The following is an 18,417-nucleotide window of genomic DNA, read 5'->3' as shown; positions in this document are numbered from 1 at the left end:
ATACGTGAACGACACCCAGTTCAATTTAATTTCCAGTGGGCTCAATGAAAATTAAAGAGCAAAGCAGAAGAGGTGTCGAGTGTTGCAGGGGTAGTAATTGAACTAGACATATTATGCATACCAACGATTATTATTAGACGATGACATGGGTCGACGTACCCCCAATTGCAATTTGATGGATAGATAAATATATATATATATATATATATATATATATATATATCTAATGTATATATTTCAACAATATTCCTATGCAACACACTCCATCGTATCGTTTTCCTTTTTTTTTTTCCTCGCAGAGGATCTGAATTCCATAAGTTTCGCATATCAGAATCGAGAAAAGAGAATAAATTTAAAGAAACACATGAGAAATTTTATCGATGATAAGAACTGAGCGTAAGACATCCTAATTACAAAATTGACGATGAGAATTAATTAATTGCACCGGACTTGCTTTCTCCGCTGTATCGTGTTCTAAAAGTAGTATAGGATAAGAGCGACGACAAAGGCAGAACAGGCTAAAAGTAGACGAAGGCAAACCTGACATATATCATAAAATAGAAGAGATAAAACATGACGACTTAGTCAAGTGTGTAGGTGCTTAATCTATTAAAGTCTGATCAAACTCCTCCATAGATGCTGACATTTTAGCTATTTTTTTTGTTTTTGGTAAGCACATTTAGGTAAATTCTATTAGTATTGGAGTAGAAATACGGCTCATGACACCTCATAAAGGTCGTAACTAAACGCTGAGATCATGCAATAATTAACTGATTAATATGGGTGTAACTTTTGGACAACGTTGACGCGGACTTTTCGTTCGATGTAAAATTTAATATGAGGTCAACACTTCGATCGGCAAGAGGATTTGCGGATGCTATCTTGAGGTCTCAAGAATGAATTATATGTCGATCGAGTGAACGTTTGATGCGCATGACGACTGGGAGAGATATCCTACTACTTGGATCAATCTGAGGAGAGAATAGACGGGATTAAGTCTATATATCGATCAGACATGACATCAAAATATTACTTCGCCCTTAATTAAAATTTCCATTTTTTTAATCTTCAGTTAAATATCACTTCTCTGTATTTCCATTTTTAATTGTTGTTGAATGACTCTTAATATTTGATATACAGCAACTTTTTTCTGAATAGCTAGTCTGTAAACCAGTGCATGCACGGTTGTAGTTATATGTTTTAATATTATAAAAATTACATCAGTGTATTTGGTGTTTTTCAATAAATTGACATAATTAAATTATATCTAATAAGACAATATAGAAAAAAGAAAAAAACTCACTTGTCGCACCCGCGGCAGTCGGAGAATGAATTCACTGTCCACCTCAAACTTAGAGACTCTACAACTTTATATGTATTAGACAGATAGATATTATTTGTCAAGTAGTATATCATTCAGTACCATTATCATTATTTTTTATAAAATCATAATTCGTAATTAAAAGAAATTTTTACGTTAAATATCTCATGATTTCATCCGTTTTTCAACTCTATCCCATGATTTAAAAATTACCCAGAATGACTTATGATTTTTATCTGATTCCAACCTATCATGGCGTTAATTTCTCCGTCAACATTTAACGATGTTGTTAAGGTGGAATGTAAGTTGGCCATTCTCGCCACTGTAACCCTTTGCTGGGAACAGATTTGAGAAAAAATTTAAATAATGAAATAGGTTTGGAGCCCACTTACGTTTCATTAATGGACAAATTGATCCCATGATAGATTTGAAAGAAGATGTAAACCATAGATTTTTTGAGTAATATTTAAAGTATGTGATAGATTTGCAAAAAATGATAAAATTATGTGACATACGATGAAAAAAAAGAAGAAGGATTGTCCCCCAATGGGCCACGTAAGCATATCTAGTTGATAACCAATCAACTAGCTAACCGAAAACTTGCCACGGTACGACAATCTAGATATAATTATTTGTAGCAATAATTTGTAGAAAATCCTATGAGAACAATGCAAGCGAGGAGATACATAATTTTTTAGATCTCTGTCCCAAGATGGGACCGGATGTAAATGTAACGACTGAATAACAATGCTCCAACAAGGCAAGAGCACACACATGCGCGCGCGCGCATATATATATATATATATATATATGCACTACAATGTTGACTCACTACACGGAAGTGAGTCTAAAACAATTTTTTTTTTGAAATTGTGATTTATATTTTATGAGTAGAATATTTTTACAGGTTTATTCATCTACATAAAATAAGGTTTTTATGTCTTTTATATTCTTCCTAGTATTTAAAAGTAGCTAATTCATAGAGAGTTTATATGTGGGAAATTTTAAAAAAAAGGTTGAGGAAAGATAAAAATAAGAAAAAAGGAAAAACAAAAAAAGAAAAAGAAAAGGGAGATAAAAGGAGAGAATATGAGAATTGAGAGAAGAGAGAAAAAATGAGAGGGAGAGAGAAGAAAAACTCAAATTATGTTATCATTCCGCTAGGGTTAATTACGCATGTGCACCTTTTTAAATTTATTTTTTTAGCTAAAAGAACATTTTTATATAAACTAGCTAGCCAATACGTTACATATAATTATATGTCTAGCTACTTCACACACATATATATGTGTGTGAGTAGATATTTCATGACGTGTCAATCGACTTGTAAAAGAGACATACAGAACTATTCGCATAAGATCAATGCAAAATATATTATAAAATAAATTAGATATGTATGGCGGAGAGATTTAGAAGGCAAAAGGAAATCCGTGGATTGGCAGTTTTTCCTTTTTTTTTACGGAACAAAATTATAAAGGGCATTGATGATCATATTGATAAGCACATACGTAGACATTATTATAAACGATAATGCAGTGAAATTTAGAAGCTGCGAGTGGATTGACATTTGAGAGTAAATATATATATTTTAACGGAGCCGACTATACAGTGTCTTTTGGACAGAACGAGAGAGAGAGGACTTGGTCGATATTGACATCGTCCTTTTTTGGGCGAATATATCGATATCGTCCTTTGGAAGAGTTAGTTGGGCCACATTTGCCTTATCTATTATTATTATTATTATTATTATTATTATTCATGCATGCCCAATTGCAAAATATGCAAAATATGCTTGCTAGTATTGATCTTCAACGACTTCAGCATCATTAATATATAGATTTTAATTGATCAATCAATTAAAAAAGATATCTCAACGTTCAACTAACTAATCAGCTATGTTGGAGAATTGTCATCACCTACCCCTTTAATGGCGGCAGTTGAATTGTTTGAATTTTGCAATGAGCTAAGAGAGGGTCAGTTATGTGTGCGCTACGGCCTTCTCATATGGCTGCAATGCAAAAACAATTACGAGCAACGGGTTCAGTGCAATGTTATAATTATCATCTACTTTAATTCTATTTTGATTTTTTCTAACAGACTTTATGTGCTTTTGTAGTATTTCATTTTCTCTTTTCTTGTGTTAAGCATATGAATCTCTTTTACAACAAAATATATATATATATATATATATATAATTATAACTGGTCTATATCCGTGCTTATATATATATATATATATATTGACTTTCTGTTGTTTTCAGAACAATGCTCCAACCGTCAGATTAATTGTTCCTTCACTATCACTTCAGTTAGGAGTAATCAAGATTGGGTCCTTTCAAAATATAAACAAAAACGTCATCGTCGATTTGGTTTTGTTAATTTACACAATAATGGAAAGGCACGTATATATATTGGTGTACTTGTCAGGAGTCGCATTGTACACTGTCCTCAGTGTTTCAAAAAATCAGAACTGTGGTCGGGAAAGGAATCACTACATATATATATATGTGTGTGTGTGTGTGTTTATGTTATGTGTAGTATGGATCTTTTAATTTTGTAACCTATTATGGTGCAGGTACTAAATCAAAATTAAGCTCATCCTTGACAACAATTAATGTTTGTTTGTGTATCCTTGACAACAATTATTGCGCAATTGATAATTGATTGTTATCTATAAAAGGCTGGAAGTATACGTGGACTTAAAATCCAACTACACTGAAGTCGACTCCCACTTCATAATTAAACACTATACCACAAACGTGTATAGAAATAATGCAAGCAACTCCTACCAGAACTTTCTTCTTATATATGTGTATATATAGTAGTTCAGGCCATAATAATTAATATTAACGGCGTCTAATAAAAAAGAGTATGGTGCAAAAGCACACGCTGTTTCAAATTTGATATTTACGGTGAAATTATCCGTACTCCTTTATTAACTATTAAAATTTTATTTTATTATATTGAACTAGAAACTTCGTTATAATCTAAGAGTGTGTCGTTTCAACTTAATTAAATAAGCGTTTAAAAGATAGTTGCAAGCAAGTTATAAGATAAAGTGAATGGAAAAAATATGGAAAGATGAGAGATGAGAATGAACTACTTATTAACTACAAAATTATTTAATGAAATACATAAAAAATTTTGATTTAATAAAATAAGTCATTTTTCAGTTATTGTTGCTATTTACTTTCTTACGAAATTTTTCTCATCCTTATCATTCATTCCCACTTCCTATACATTTTTTCCCCTTAACTAATTAAGTGCTTAATTTTTAAGTACTTATTTTATCAAACACTACCTAAATATTGGTGTTTTCTATGACTTCACCCCTTCATCCTCCTGAATTTGGTGGATCAAGAAACCAGCATTTGTTAATTTTGATAGTAAAAACCCGAACTTTTTGTTCTATTCCTTCTTCTTGATTCGACGTATAATTAACTAGACAGAAATTCGCACGCATATTATACACAAACCTTACATTAAAGGTAACTATTTGATAAGAAAGACGGTTTAGCGCAGTGGCATACGTCCTCACCTGTTAATCAAGATATTGCAGATTCGATTCTCATGATAAAACTAGCCATACCCTTTTATTAGCTTTTAGAAAATTTATATTTCAATATATTAAATACATGAATCTCCCTTATAATAAAAAAAAAGAAAGAGCCATTTTAATTTCTTTTGGATGTACGTGGATAGTGCCGAAAGATTAAAAATCAAAAACATCCTAAACAATCTTGTGGAAGTTGGGGTTATTAGTTGCTTGCATTCAAGGTTTTCCCGGACAGTTATTTTGCCCGTTATTTGTCATATATATTTTGGAGCATCATCAGTGTATCTAAGTCATACTTTTTGAGGAAAGCTTCGCCCAACAGGTGAGGGTTAGGGCAAGTATACGCGAAGAAGAACGTTTGCTTTCATCAATTTCAATTTCTATAAAAGATGTTAGAATTAGGAAAAAGTTCGTGAGGAAAAAAAAATGCAAAATTCAGAAATTCTAGAAAAATCATCGATCTAAAATAGGTGCAAAAGCTATATTACACCGGGATCACCGTATCCCGCGCGACTTGATTTTTCGTGCATGTATATGTATACGATATTCTTTTGGACATCCATGATTATGAAAAGAGGGTTTAGCGCAATGACGCATATCCTCGCTTGTTGATTTACAAGTCGCATATTCGATACCTAGTGAAACTACTCGTGTTCTTTTATTAGTTATTTAGGAATTCTATTTCATTATACTAGTCTTATTAGCCTCCCTCGAAATTAAAAATAAAATAAAATAAAAAAAAAAAACCCCCAACCACATACCTAATCAAAGTATCTTGCAAAACTTAACCTATATTCCACCTTCTCCCTTTGGATGCAAGGATATCATTAGCAATTAGAAACACCCCTACGTAATATTTTTCAATTTGCCTGCCTTCTGTCCAGTAGTTGTCCAATTAATGCAAGTGGACCATGTCAATAATCTATACATAAATTTATATATAGTTATCATAATTCAAACTCTTTGAATACATACATAAATATTATATATATATATATATATATTACATTATATGAGATATTAGATATATTGATTTGATTATCACATCAAGTTGCAGGTGTGCACTGGACATAATATTCATACCAAGGTCTCCTCTTTGTTCGACACCCCAGCACAACTTGCTTCTGACACGGTTCGGTTCGTCATCTTCACCACGTGTTCTTGCTCTCTTATTGATCATCACTGTTAATTTTGTGTATGATAAATTAATATTGTAATGTTCGGTGGACTAAAGATATATTATTTGTTGAGAAAGTGGATTTGGTATGGAGCGGCACAAGTTGGTGTCCGGAACTATGAGGTCTCAAGTTCGATGCTCATCAATCGAATCCGTGCCCTTTTTACTTAGCTTTATTATTTCTACTCTTATATTAGATCATATGCCTCCCTTATAACCGAAAAAATATATATTATTTGTTAAAATATTATTCTTTTTCCTTAAAAATTATTGTTCTTAAAAAAAAAAGTCTTATTTCCTTCATGTTCATTATTGTTCAATGCTATATATACCGATATAGTACACTGAGCAGTGACCTTTCCCAAACCACTACATAAAGACCTTTGCCAAATTCGGCTTTCAAACACCTACGGCAGCTTGCGGAATTTGCCAATAGCTTGCTAAGACGATAACTCGTGATCAATTAATGGAGCGAACTAACATGGCGGGGGGAGACGCTAAATTTATGGTGGCTCCGAAGGGTTGCACCGAGCTAGAATTGGACTGCGAGACCGTGATAGAGATCGGAGACATAGACAATATCAGCTCGCAATTTGGTAGTGGAAGAGGAGGAGGAGGAGATCATAGAATGAGAAGGGTTAATTACGTGAACTCGCTCTCGGCCCGTCAGATGGAGTCCTTGACCGCTCTCTGCGACACCTTCTTGCCCTCTGTTGAACCTCCTGCCAGCGTCTCCTCTGACGATGAGTCCATGGCTGAGTTCTACCGGACTTCTGCTTCGATGGCTGGAACTCCTGAATTGGTAAGAGTCAGCTAGCTAGTAAGGAAATCATGCACAGTTGATGTGTTATTGTTATTTTTGCACCAGTAGTAGCTACTTTACTGTTGTCTAGGTGGGAAATGAATTTTAGAATGAGAGGCTCAAACCACATCCGAGGTTGATTACTCAATCGAATGCACCTATGATAATTTCTGGAAGAACACTGTGAGATGAAGCGATCATGCGCCATCTCACATGCACGATGATCTTTCACAGAGTTAGAGATCAGAAAGAGGCCATGGTTTAACCCTAACAAACAAGTACCAATATGCATATCAAGATCTTGTGTGCTCATAATCCTAGCTAGTATTGCATGATGCGCATTGCTCGATGATCACGAGGCACAAAAGATCAGAAAGAAGTTTTCCGTCATTCGCGATAGGTTATTGCAGAGTGTTAGTGTCCGGGATGAAATTGGAGTCGTCACTGTACCCTTGTCTCGTGTGTTTAAGATAGGCTGGCTCAGTATATATTACATATACACAACGGGATAATATCGATGACTATATATGCCACAACTGCGATAGAATAATAATACAAGTCCGAAACTTTCGAGTACGTGTAGATCATGGAATTATGGACTATGTCATATATATTTACAGGTAGGAGGGCTGATAAGCGAGAGGCTGAGACACCCGAAGCTGTGGCTTCTGAAGTTGGCGCTGTGGGCGCTGTCGACGTGGATCGGGACGCTCGTCATGTGCGGCTGTTTGAGCGTTACTTGTGACTTCCCCTTCTTCCACAGCTTCCCTCAGCTCCCGCTGCAGCGCAGGGAAGAGATCGTGATCGCCTGGTCCCTTAGCTGGATTCACATCCTGAGGGTACTCGCCAAGTCCATCAAGTTCCTCACCCTCCTCGTCTTTTTCACTCAGGTACATACGTTTATCCCTACTACTATGCCCGACTGATTTACCCAACGTAAAATCCCTAATGATACGTCTCTCACATTGTGATTTAACCTTATGAGAAAATATTACATATTAGATGGTTTTGGACCAGTACGTAAAGGGACCGAGCATCAATGCCATTCAGCATATCGACCCCAAAAGAACAATTCAGTTAGGGCCCATCCAATGACTCCCATATATATATATATATATATATATGCAGTGCTGCATGTGGGATGAATTGGGTATTAATAATTATCTGTCGCCCTACTCCACACCTACCCAATATATATATATATATATATATATTCATGCAAACCATATTCCCTTTCTTTTTCCTTCTGAAAATTAATTTTTTTCCATTTTATATATAATAAAAAAAACATGAACCTAATAAGGAATCAGTTATATGAAACAAATGGGTTTGAGAAATCATGTTGGTGATATCCTGAGGAAAAGTGTTGTGTATAACGGTTATATGTGATGGAATTTACGTAGTAAAATTATAAAAAAAATTTAAAAATTTATTTTTGTGATATTTCTAAAAACAAATAGAAATTGGAATCATATTTTCATGCAACGCCTTTAGTCAGTTTTTAGATTGAAGCGAATGCTGTCCTACACCAGATCCTAATCCTTTCCTCGAGAAATTGGGATGCGCCCGTGTCATTCTTGTCACACCAAAGGCGCGAAGCACGTATGGGTCGATATGAACCAATAAATAAATTCCAAGAGGTGGGGCTTGTGTCAATAAAACTTAAATCATCGTATCATATGTTTTGATTCCGTTCGTACAGACAAAAGGGGTAAGAGCTCTTTCCCAAATCATTTATGGCCCCGTTTGAAATTTGAGTTGGATTTTAGAATCGTGATTTTGATTTTAACTCTACTCACTAAATAACAAAAACACACGTTTCCCAAGTCAAATTTATAATACCATCTCATTTGTCTTTTTCCACAATTAAAATCAAAATTACTTTAACTCTAAAATCAAACGTCCCCTTAAATTATTATCCGTACGTAGAAGGGATTTTGTGAATCGTTCCAACATAAATAAAACAAAAATTGTTCATCTTAATTCGTTTCCTAATTATCGAATTACTCCTCAAATATGACAATAGGATCTCTGACCAAAGCCATTGCCATTTCTGAAAGGACAAATAAAAGGCATTTAAAACATGATATCGACGATGTATTGAGTATTGACAGACCAGATGTCAGGCAGAACAAAATCTGAGTCAACACAAAGCTTAAATAAATAAATAAATAAAGATTAAATAATGACATGGACATGTCACCGTCCCCGCCTCATGCAGAGCTTGCATGAAGGACAGGTTGCCCTTACTACGTCACTTGCATTCAATTTTTAGTTATTATTATTACTATTCATTTATGTATTTATTAGTTATTATTTTCTTTGTTTTTCCTGGAGCACGTAATATTGATGTAAAACATGTGAAGCCCTATATTTCCGATAAAATTCGACAAAGAAGTTAAAGGCAGCTTTGGAAAAGATTTGGGGGTGATCGAAGTTTTTTTTTTTGGGGGGGGGGGGGGGGGGTGGTGTGGGGTGTTTAATCACCTCTTTTTTTTTAAGGTTTAATGATCTAATGGTATGTCATATTACTGTAGTGGGGAACCTTCTAAGATCTCAGGACAGGACCCCCTGCCATCAGTCCAAGAACCTGACAGCCACACCAGCAAGAGGATAACAACTAAGTTAGAGGTCAAGATACAAAATGATGCAAAGATTTGGGGCGATTTTGTGACAAAAACAGAATTAGAGTACCCACTATGATTTCACTAGGGATATTATTAGAAAGTAAGAGAGATGATTACAAGTTTTAGTTTTTGTACCAAAATATTTGATTGATAAAAGGTTTTGTCCCAATTGTGCAATTTATCCTATATCATTGATTAGACTCCTTTGCTATATGTAACACAAATGTGTTCTTTGGTAACCAGGTAAATGAAAAGGAAGAGAACCTCTCCTGGAAGGCAATTGGATACTGTGGGCCCGACCCAGAGTTTAAGACCCGAGGGTCACGACCCGAGAGGTCGAGCCAAGACGAGCCCGAACATTTGGAACCTGAGGTTGAACTGGGGCAGGATGATCCCAAAGAGGAAATGTTTGGACCCCTTTATAAAGGTCTTGTTAACATGACACACCCGAGGGAGATGGTAGCAGATACCCTCCGGAAATCTGGATTTCCTGTTGGCGTATGCCCGTTAGAGTACAACACGCCCAAGCTGTGCCTTCCGTCACTCAGCATCCGATGTGATGTCGTCGTGGTGGGGTCGGGCTCAGGTGGTGGTGTTGTGGCCGGTGTGCTAGCAAAGGCAGGGTACAAAGTGCTTGTCCTAGAGAAGGGAAACTATCGTGCTAGGTCTAACCTTTCACTCCTCGAAGGACCGACCATGGACCAGATGTACTTGTCCAGCGGCATGCTGGCGACCAAGGACATGAGCACATTGATCCTTGCCGGCTCAACAGTCGGTGGAGGATCCACGATTAACTGGTCTGCCTCGATTCGAACCCCTCAGCACGTGATGGATGAGTGGTCTGACCAGCACAACCTAGAACTCTTCGGCAGCAAGCTGTATCGGGAAGCAATGGATGTCGTATGCAAGAGGATGGAAGTGCAGCCAGAAGTTGACGAAGAAGGTTTCAATAACGCGGTACTAAGGAAAGGTTGCCGAGAGTTAGGTTACCCCGTGAACAACATTCCCCGGAATTCTGCATCGGACCATTACTGTGGTTGGTGTTGCTTGGGCTGCAAGGATGGGAGGAAAAAGGGCACCGCTGAGACATGGCTCATGGATTTGATTGGTTCGGGCAATGGGTTGATTCTCCCCGGGTGCGAAGCTGTGGAAATCATGCACGGGCCTGGAAAGGGAGGTAGGGGTCGGAGCACAGCAAGAGGAGTCCTCTTCGAGTTTGAGTGCAATGGGACAAAAGAGATGTGCATTGCCGAGTCGAAGTTCACTGTTGTAGCCTGTGGAGCTCTTAGCACGCCGGCTTTACTAAGAAGAAGCGGCTTGATGAATCCCAACATTGGAAGGAACTTGCATCTCCACCCTGTGGCAATGGCTTGGGGGTATTTCCCCGACACAGGTTCGCCCGGTCAGTGGCCAGAGACAGAGAAGAGGAGCTATACGGGAGGGATAATGACGGCAATGTCCACCGTGGCAGCGAATCTTGACCGATCAGGATATGGAGCAGTGATACAGACTCCGGCACTGCACCCTGGAATGTTCTCAGTCCTGATGCCATGGGCCTCGGGTCTCGATATAAAGGCCCGTATGTGCAAGTACGCCCGGACGGCTCATATATTTGCACTTGCAAGAGATAGAGGGTCAGGAACAGTCTTGTCTCCGGACTTGGTTACTTACCGGATGGATGCAACCGATGAGTTGAACTTGCAGAAGGGGCTTGATAAGGTACTAAGGATACTAGCAGCAGCGGGGGCAGAAGAAATCGGGACCCACAACTCCCGGGGGAAGACACTGAATGTGAAGCGGGCAAGCTCGCATGAGTTCGAGAAATTTGTGAAGGAAGAGAGCTCGAAACCGCTAAGGAACCTCTCAGCCCCAGTCAGCTCGGCCCATCAGATGGGGAGCTGCAGGATGGGGACCGATCCCAAGGGATCAGCCGTGAACCCAATGGGTGAGACATGGGAGGTGGAGGGACTGTACGTGGCAGACACAAGCGTATTCCCGACAGCTCTGGGCGTGAATCCGATGGTCACAGTCCAGGCAATTGCTTACTGTACCGCGCAATCCGTTCTCGAATCTCTTAGGCGGAAGAAAGAACGATTAATTTGATTGATCCTAGGTCTGTTTATGTGTTTGTTCTTTGCTTGCTTCCCTCTTTTACTTCTGGAATAGTAAATCCCACTGTCCTTCGATAATGGCTTGCAATATAAGGAGGTGTGGAATTGGTACGAAGTGAATCTCCGGGAACACATGGAACGACGGAGTGTACGAACATATCTAATCCCATTACGTACTAGTTCGGGATTCTTTTATTTCATCCGTCTCGCAACGTGGAAGCTTCTGCATATATATTCAAAACCCATCAGTAGACAGCTAGGAATAAGGGTACGCTGCCTGACCTTAGAAGCAATGCGATTAACATCTTTGGAAGGAAGCTTCAACCTCAACCACCACCAAGAGGGTACAACGACTGGTTCTTTCCCATATTTCCTTTGTCAATCAATTCCTAAGCCCCTCCACCTCTCCATTTTCTATTCTACACGACTTCCTCAGAGAACCACGAGCCCGCCATGCAAAGAAGTCGATTCAGTCTCTTCCTTGTCTTCGGTGCTACCGTCGTCTTGCTCGGCCTTACCTCTTTTGTGGCGTGTATGGCGGCGGAGATTAAAAAAGCAAAGGTAGGACAATCCCTAGGGTCAAGGTCGAGAAACTTGCCTTTTCTTATAACAGCTTATTGGAATAATTGTTCATGTTTTCATTCTGCAGAAGAAAGACCTCAAGTTGGATGGTAAGCTCTGCTATCTGCCTGGAAGCAGGGCATTTATGTACGGGGTGATAGCCTTGGTTTGTCTATCAGCAGCACAAATCATCGGGAATTTGGCAATTTGCAAGATCATTTGGTCGAGGGAAAAGAGAAGCAGTTATGGCAAGAAGAACCCGATCGCTCCAACAGTTCTTTTGGTTTTATCCTGGTAATGATCATTCCAGTGGTTCCGATACGCAAAAAGAGTTGCCTTCTGATAGTGTCATTCATCTAGCTTCAGAATCCCAACTTCAAACTGAATCAACTTAATTACCAATAAGGTTTCTCGCTCTTGATCAGACCAATCCAATGGACTGATCAAGTCTTGCTTTTAGGATCACAGTATTTTGGTTGATTTGAGAACACACCTAAAATATAACGTTTGAGCACTATACTAACAACCATCAACCTGACGAAGAACAAGATTAAACCTGCATGAGATGTCAGATTCCATGGTCCAGGATTAACAGAGCCATTGCTATTGCATTATGACCATAATCTCGGGATTTATGCATATGTTTCAGGATCAGCTACGGACTAGTGATTCTATTACTTACTGGAGCCACGAGTATGAGCCGGAGGCAGGGTTATGGGAAAGGATGGCTAAGCGGGGAATGCTACCTTGTGAAAGATGGTGCATATATAGTCTCAGGAGTATTAGTCCTAGTCACAGTAGTTTTCATTATCAGTTCAGCCATTATAACGACTCGCGGAATTCAGAACGAACAGCCTCAGAAGATATAAGCACCAGCAGCATAAAATGGAAGAGGTGTTACTGACCTGAGTAAGATAACTTCTTTGTGTAGAGGACACGGCTGCCCTCTTCACAGAAGACGTCTCGAGCACAACCAGGATGGAACGAGCAAACTTCATTGTTGTGCTGGAGCTTCCAACTTGAACAGAAAGCCCTATATAGTGCTCCTGACATATGTATCACGACCGAGTACTACACAGTCGTAATATGTACAATATAGATTCTTCATTTTGTATTAGCTCTAGAACCAGGAGTGAACAAAGAAATTTCTTGTATACCCGTCATCTAAAAACTCAACATAACAATGAGATACACCCATTCCCTATAGCACTCTACCAAATGCATTCGAATGTTACATGCAGAGAAACCCTATAGCTCCCTCCTCCTAATGAATCAGCAAGAGATAAATTTATAACCCATGCTTTCTGGACCGGAATAAATCATTCTACAGTGCATCTAATCGTTCGGTAAAGATAGGTGAGCAACCTCGGGATATCCGGTTGGTTATTTTCTGGAAGATCACCAACCTTATCAAGAGCGGCTATATCCCAAAACGAATTTCGAAAGCAAGAATCGAAATCTAAACAACCCAGGGCTCAGGCTCACCTAACCATCCATGTGGCGTGGCTTAAAGTGGACATTTCCATGCCAAGACAAGTAAATATGCAATTATATATTGCATATGCATATATCTAGACAGACCAGCAGATAATCTGTACCATTCTTAAATCCAAGCCAGCAATAAAATAAAAGCACGTGACAAGTTCAACAGTATTCATCATAAATTAGATTCCAAGCAGCAGGTGAAAACCCCCGCTAACTAGAAGAAACTGTACTCTGGACAAAGGCATAGTCTATCCCCCTTAGGATATATACAAAATGTATGGTCAACAACACATACATTCTCAGTTAACACTGATGTTAACGAGAATATAAAGTTCAAGTTCCTAAAACCGAAAGGCCAAATCAAGGAATGGGAAAGAAAAAAGAAATTGACTATGAACCACCAGCTCTGCACAAAATAAACCTGGTTCCTGCCACTTGTCTCAAGTATTGACATGGTACTTGGCGACTGGTACTGCTCTTCTCAAATAGTCGGATTGTCTATTTCCAAGTGCAAACGGAAATCATGAGGAAAGAAGAGACGAGAAGCAGTTACTATGATGGAAGAGGACGTAGTTGAAAACTCTATTTTCATTAGGGCATGTTTCTGCTGTTCCCTCTCCCGCCATAGCCATATCCTCTTCCCCAGCTGTACTGACCGCGGTAATTCTGACCACGGCCAGCACCATAGGTACCATAATTTTGATGAGGAGGCCTGACCCGAAAGTTACCAAAAGTCTGGAAGCAAAAAGGAAAAAACAGGTTAGGAACTCTTAATACAAAACAATTTGGTCATAGAATAAGAACTATAGGAGGAGAGAGCAATAATATAGTTCCACAGACCTCAGCATCCATCTTCATCCTCTCGGAGAATCTGTTCTGACCAGTCCTTGCTCCTTGAGATAGTGAATTGCAGGATATCATGTCAAAGAAATCATCCTTCTTATATGCAGCCTGGAACAGAAACAGATAAAGATCATCATTATTTGATGCAGAAAGTTCAAGAGACTTCATCTTTTGCTTAACACTATATATATATATATATGTATGTATGTACATAAGCAAAACTCGAGATATTTCAAAACCAACCGTGGCACTGTTCTTCACTGAGAGGCCATTGCTCTCTCGAACCCCAAAGTTTTGATCAAATGCAGACTCCTCAGTTTCAGCTATATCCCTTTTATCTAACTTTCCAAGGGCACCCCATACTTCATCCTTTTTAAACTTCTCATTCATGGCTTCAAAATCAAATTCTTCGGTGAATGGAGCGGAAGAGTTTTGCTGTGGCAGCAAGTTGACAAGGCAACATATTAGACTCTCCACGAAATATGTTGCGTATTTGCTGGGATGAGCCTTGCTAACAAATGAACCTTCACTTTCAGGCTTATAGGAAAGAAGAGCACCAATAAAAACAGGAAGGTGATTTGGACACATCAATAATGCACATTAACAGACAGAAAAATTATCAATAACATGCACATTTCCACCATGCTAACTAACCTGAACTCGCAAATCAAAATATACAAAAGCAGCTCATTCATGACAATTGCCAGAAAAGATGCTTCTAATGTAGGAAGAACTGGACCCACAATATTTCGGATGATACTACTCATTCAGGAAACTGCACACTGACAAGAAGCCTTGCTAACAAATGAACCTTCACTTCCATGTTTATAAGAAAGAAGAGCACCAATTAAAAGAGGAAGATGACTAGGACATATCTATAATGCACATCAATGGACAGAAAAAAAAAATCAATAAAACACACATTTCTACCATGCTAACTAACCTAAATTCGCAAATCAAAATCTAGAAAAGCAGCTCATTCATGACAAATGCCAGATAGATGCTTCCAACGTAGGAAGAACTGCACCCGCAATATTTCGAATGATACTACTCATCCAGAAAACTGCACACTGGCAAGAACTTGTCTACCACCAATGAACAAGACACTGCCTTCATACTATGATTTCACATAAAGTATAACATACTGCAGTTCACTTGGAAAAGTAAAATAGTTTCTCAACTTTGCAAACATATTAAATATTTATAACGTCCAAATGCACGCCAGATCAGGTGACAACAGCAATTAAGGAAAAAGATACAAGGCCTAAAGTTTTACCTGTTATATTCTCCTCGGATAAGCTAAAAGAAAACTTATTTACATTCTTAAGTCTAGTTACAGCTGGTGAACTCTAAACCACAAAAAGACAAAGACAAAGAAATCTCTAAAAGTAATCAGCAGATGAAGCAGGCATAATTGAATTCATTAAACAGCAGGGAATAAGATTAGAACCTGGGGTGCAGGAGTTGGAGGTGGCAATAGTGGTTTTCCAGGAGTTTGGCTAGAAATTGAGAATATATCAGCTTCTGCTGGCATTGCAGTGCCCATATAATTGTTAGAGACACGTTTCTGCATTTGAGGAAGTACATTGAATCCAGGTTGTGCCAATTGATTTGGTGCTGGGGTAGACGGCGGTGGTGTTAGCGGGGGACCTAAAGTAGGTCTTCCAGAGGCAGCAGGATAAGCCAAGGAACGGTCAGGAACTGCCTGACTGTTAACCATTGGTGGCATAGCTAGATTATTAGAAGGGACCAATGGTGAAAAAGGAGATAGGGACAAGTTTGGGGTGGATGATGAAAGAACAGGGGAGTTGAAAAGTTGCATTAGTGTTGGAGAAGATGAAAGAGTTGGATGTACAGGAAATGATGCTACTGATGTAGGAATGGGATTAGTGCCTTCAGATGTGGTAGTCAAGACAGACGACTGATGGTCAGAAAGTTGGACTTGATTTTGCACTGTCCCAGGAACTAATGGACTGGGCTGGGACAATGAAGGGATGCTATGATGTGTATGGTCAACAGGACTGATGACTGCCCTATTGTAACTTTGCAAGGAAATTGGTGTTGAGAATCGTGATGCAGAAAGACTCTGAGCAGATTGAGTTTGATGCACTACACTAAGATGCACTCCAGACTGATAAGGATGCAGCTCTTCTGGCTTCACTCTAGTTATCACAGCAGGAGAGTCATGGAACTGACTTTTGCCACCAACTGCGACTGGGGGTGATGAAAAAGACACCCCAGGGTAGTGCGTCTGGCAGAGGAGATAATAATCATACAAGTCAGTGAGTGCCTTGAGTTACAATAAATGTCAGAAATTCTTCAATATGCTCTGATAAATACATACCTGGATTATAGCCGGATCATTGTAAAGTTGTTCTTCTGATTTAGCAGGTGGGGAAGACTTTACTTGCAAATCCTACAATTTACATATAAAAAGGATTAAAATTTGTTTCCTGCTTAGAAACAGAATAACAATCATCACATCCATAAAAGCCCAGAAAACTATATCAAATAAAATACGAGCATCGTGTGAGGCTGCACATCATTAAACTTTGAGATCATTTCTAGACATTGCCACTATGTCGTGATTTGGCAATATGTAATCTCCATTTTAAATGTTCAGCAAAAGAGAATGTAAGCTTATTATAAGAAACACAAACTAGTGTAGATAATCGATGCTTATACAGTTGCCAACAGACCTTCGGCAGATATCACATTTATACTGAGATAAGGAACGTAAGCCATGGAAGGTTTGTGGCAACATCAAGCTAGCAACAATAATAACTTCAAGTAGAGGGAGTATTTTACCTTGATGTCACTTCCTCGAAAAAGAATAAACTCGTAGACCTTCTCACTTGGAGGAACTTGAGGTCCATCTTTCCTCCGCCCCTCAGTTCCATAAGATTTTACTGCCATATCAAACACAAATCAATAAGTGAAAAATAATACTATAATCCAACATTATCTGGTGAAAAAAAAGGACTATTAAATTCTTATGTAGGGGGAAATCCTCTTCTTATCGAAAGCTCGCATAGTCCAGTAACTGTGTGGCATGAGAAAGGACTGCACCAGCTCAAACAAAATGTATTTGCAGAAACCGTGTCCAAATAAAAATTGCACAGGTCAACTGCAAAGCTTTACAGAATCCGCCAAAACGAGTTTGATAGCGATAAATGTTCGTCTTCTGCAAATAATACCGAACGCTTAACCTATTTTCACGATCCAACCGATATGTTCATTTTTGCTCATATCTCAGTCCATTGTTTCTCTCTGACTCTGCAAATAACTAGCACATCATAGGTAGTTATCGCTCTAGAAATACATTTCGCACGCAATGCAAGACATATCCAGCAGCTGAAACCGAACATACATTTCGTTGCGACCGGTCACACGAACATTCCCTGCGCACGGGACACATGCGCAGGCATGTAATAACTGGCACGAGAATGAGACGTACCGTTCTTTAAGCCGATGGTGGCATCCTTGACGTCGAGGCAATACAGGAAGCCCTCATAACGGATATCGGACCTGGAAATCAAGCTTACCAAGCTCCCAATGAACGAATCAGCCGCGTTGGAGCTGCTCGACGGTGGATGTGTAGCCTCAGACGCCATCACCGCAGCGGAGGCCTAGCAAATGACGATCAGAGGACGGAGAGAGAAGGCGGAGGAGGAGGATGTGGCGAGCTAGGGCTTTCGGTTTCGGTGGTGAGGTGGAGGAGAGCGCGCCTTTCCTTCGAGCGTTACTCTTCGCTCTCTGCTTCGTCTCTGCTTTTGAGTTTTTATGTAACGCGCGGTTAAGGAAAGAGAATGGAAAGGGAGGGGGAAACAAAATGCTATTGCTGCTGCTCTTCGGAGGAAGCGAAGGTTCGATTCTGGGCCATATTCGTATGGGCTAGAGGGCGTCATGTCGGCTCAGCACAATTGATATATGGG

General features: G+C 39.0%; 3 protein-coding genes across 4 annotated transcripts; 2 read left to right on the top strand and 1 right to left on the bottom strand.

The window, feature by feature from the left end:
- The first annotated feature begins 5,922 nt into the window (after positions 1-5,922).
- Positions 5,923-11,708, top strand: LOC116214404 (long-chain-alcohol oxidase FAO4A). Its single transcript, XM_031549813.1, has 3 exons — positions 5,923-6,855; positions 7,476-7,745; positions 9,726-11,708. The coding sequence occupies exons 1-3, from the start codon at positions 6,520-6,522 to the stop codon at positions 11,583-11,585; spliced, it is 2,466 nt and encodes an 821-aa protein (XP_031405673.1). The 5' UTR covers positions 5,923-6,519; the 3' UTR covers positions 11,586-11,708.
- A 146-nt stretch (positions 11,709-11,854) lies between these two features.
- LOC116214431 (protein MODIFYING WALL LIGNIN-1-like) lies at positions 11,855-13,363 on the top strand. Its single transcript, XM_031549839.1, has 3 exons — positions 11,855-12,154; positions 12,243-12,448; positions 12,804-13,363. The coding sequence occupies exons 1-3, from the start codon at positions 12,047-12,049 to the stop codon at positions 13,021-13,023; spliced, it is 534 nt and encodes a 177-aa protein (XP_031405699.1). The 5' UTR covers positions 11,855-12,046; the 3' UTR covers positions 13,024-13,363.
- A 396-nt stretch (positions 13,364-13,759) lies between these two features.
- On the bottom strand, positions 13,760-18,289 carry LOC116214407 (decapping 5-like protein). 2 transcript variants are annotated; one of them, XM_031549815.1, is made up of 7 exons: positions 17,940-18,289; positions 17,291-17,391; positions 16,827-16,898; positions 15,933-16,733; positions 14,726-15,019; positions 14,480-14,590; positions 13,760-14,374 (listed from the first exon to the last, which is right to left on the bottom strand). In XM_031549815.1, exons 1-7 carry the CDS (start codon positions 18,094-18,096, stop codon positions 14,231-14,233), a joined length of 1,680 nt encoding a protein of 559 aa, XP_031405675.1. In that variant the 5' UTR covers positions 18,097-18,289; the 3' UTR covers positions 13,760-14,230. The 2 variants fall into 2 exon arrangements, with proteins under 2 accessions (XP_031405675.1, XP_031405678.1); XM_031549818.1 differs by having other exon boundaries at positions 14,726-14,917; positions 17,940-18,288.
- Between the last annotated feature and the right edge of the window lie 128 nt (positions 18,290-18,417).

Source organism: Punica granatum, chromosome 1 (genome assembly GCF_007655135.1).
Source record: "Punica granatum isolate Tunisia-2019 chromosome 1, ASM765513v2, whole genome shotgun sequence".
Classification (NCBI taxonomy): Eukaryota; Viridiplantae; Streptophyta; class Magnoliopsida; order Myrtales; family Lythraceae; genus Punica; species Punica granatum.
This window is presented reverse-complemented; position numbering and strand designations above follow the sequence as displayed.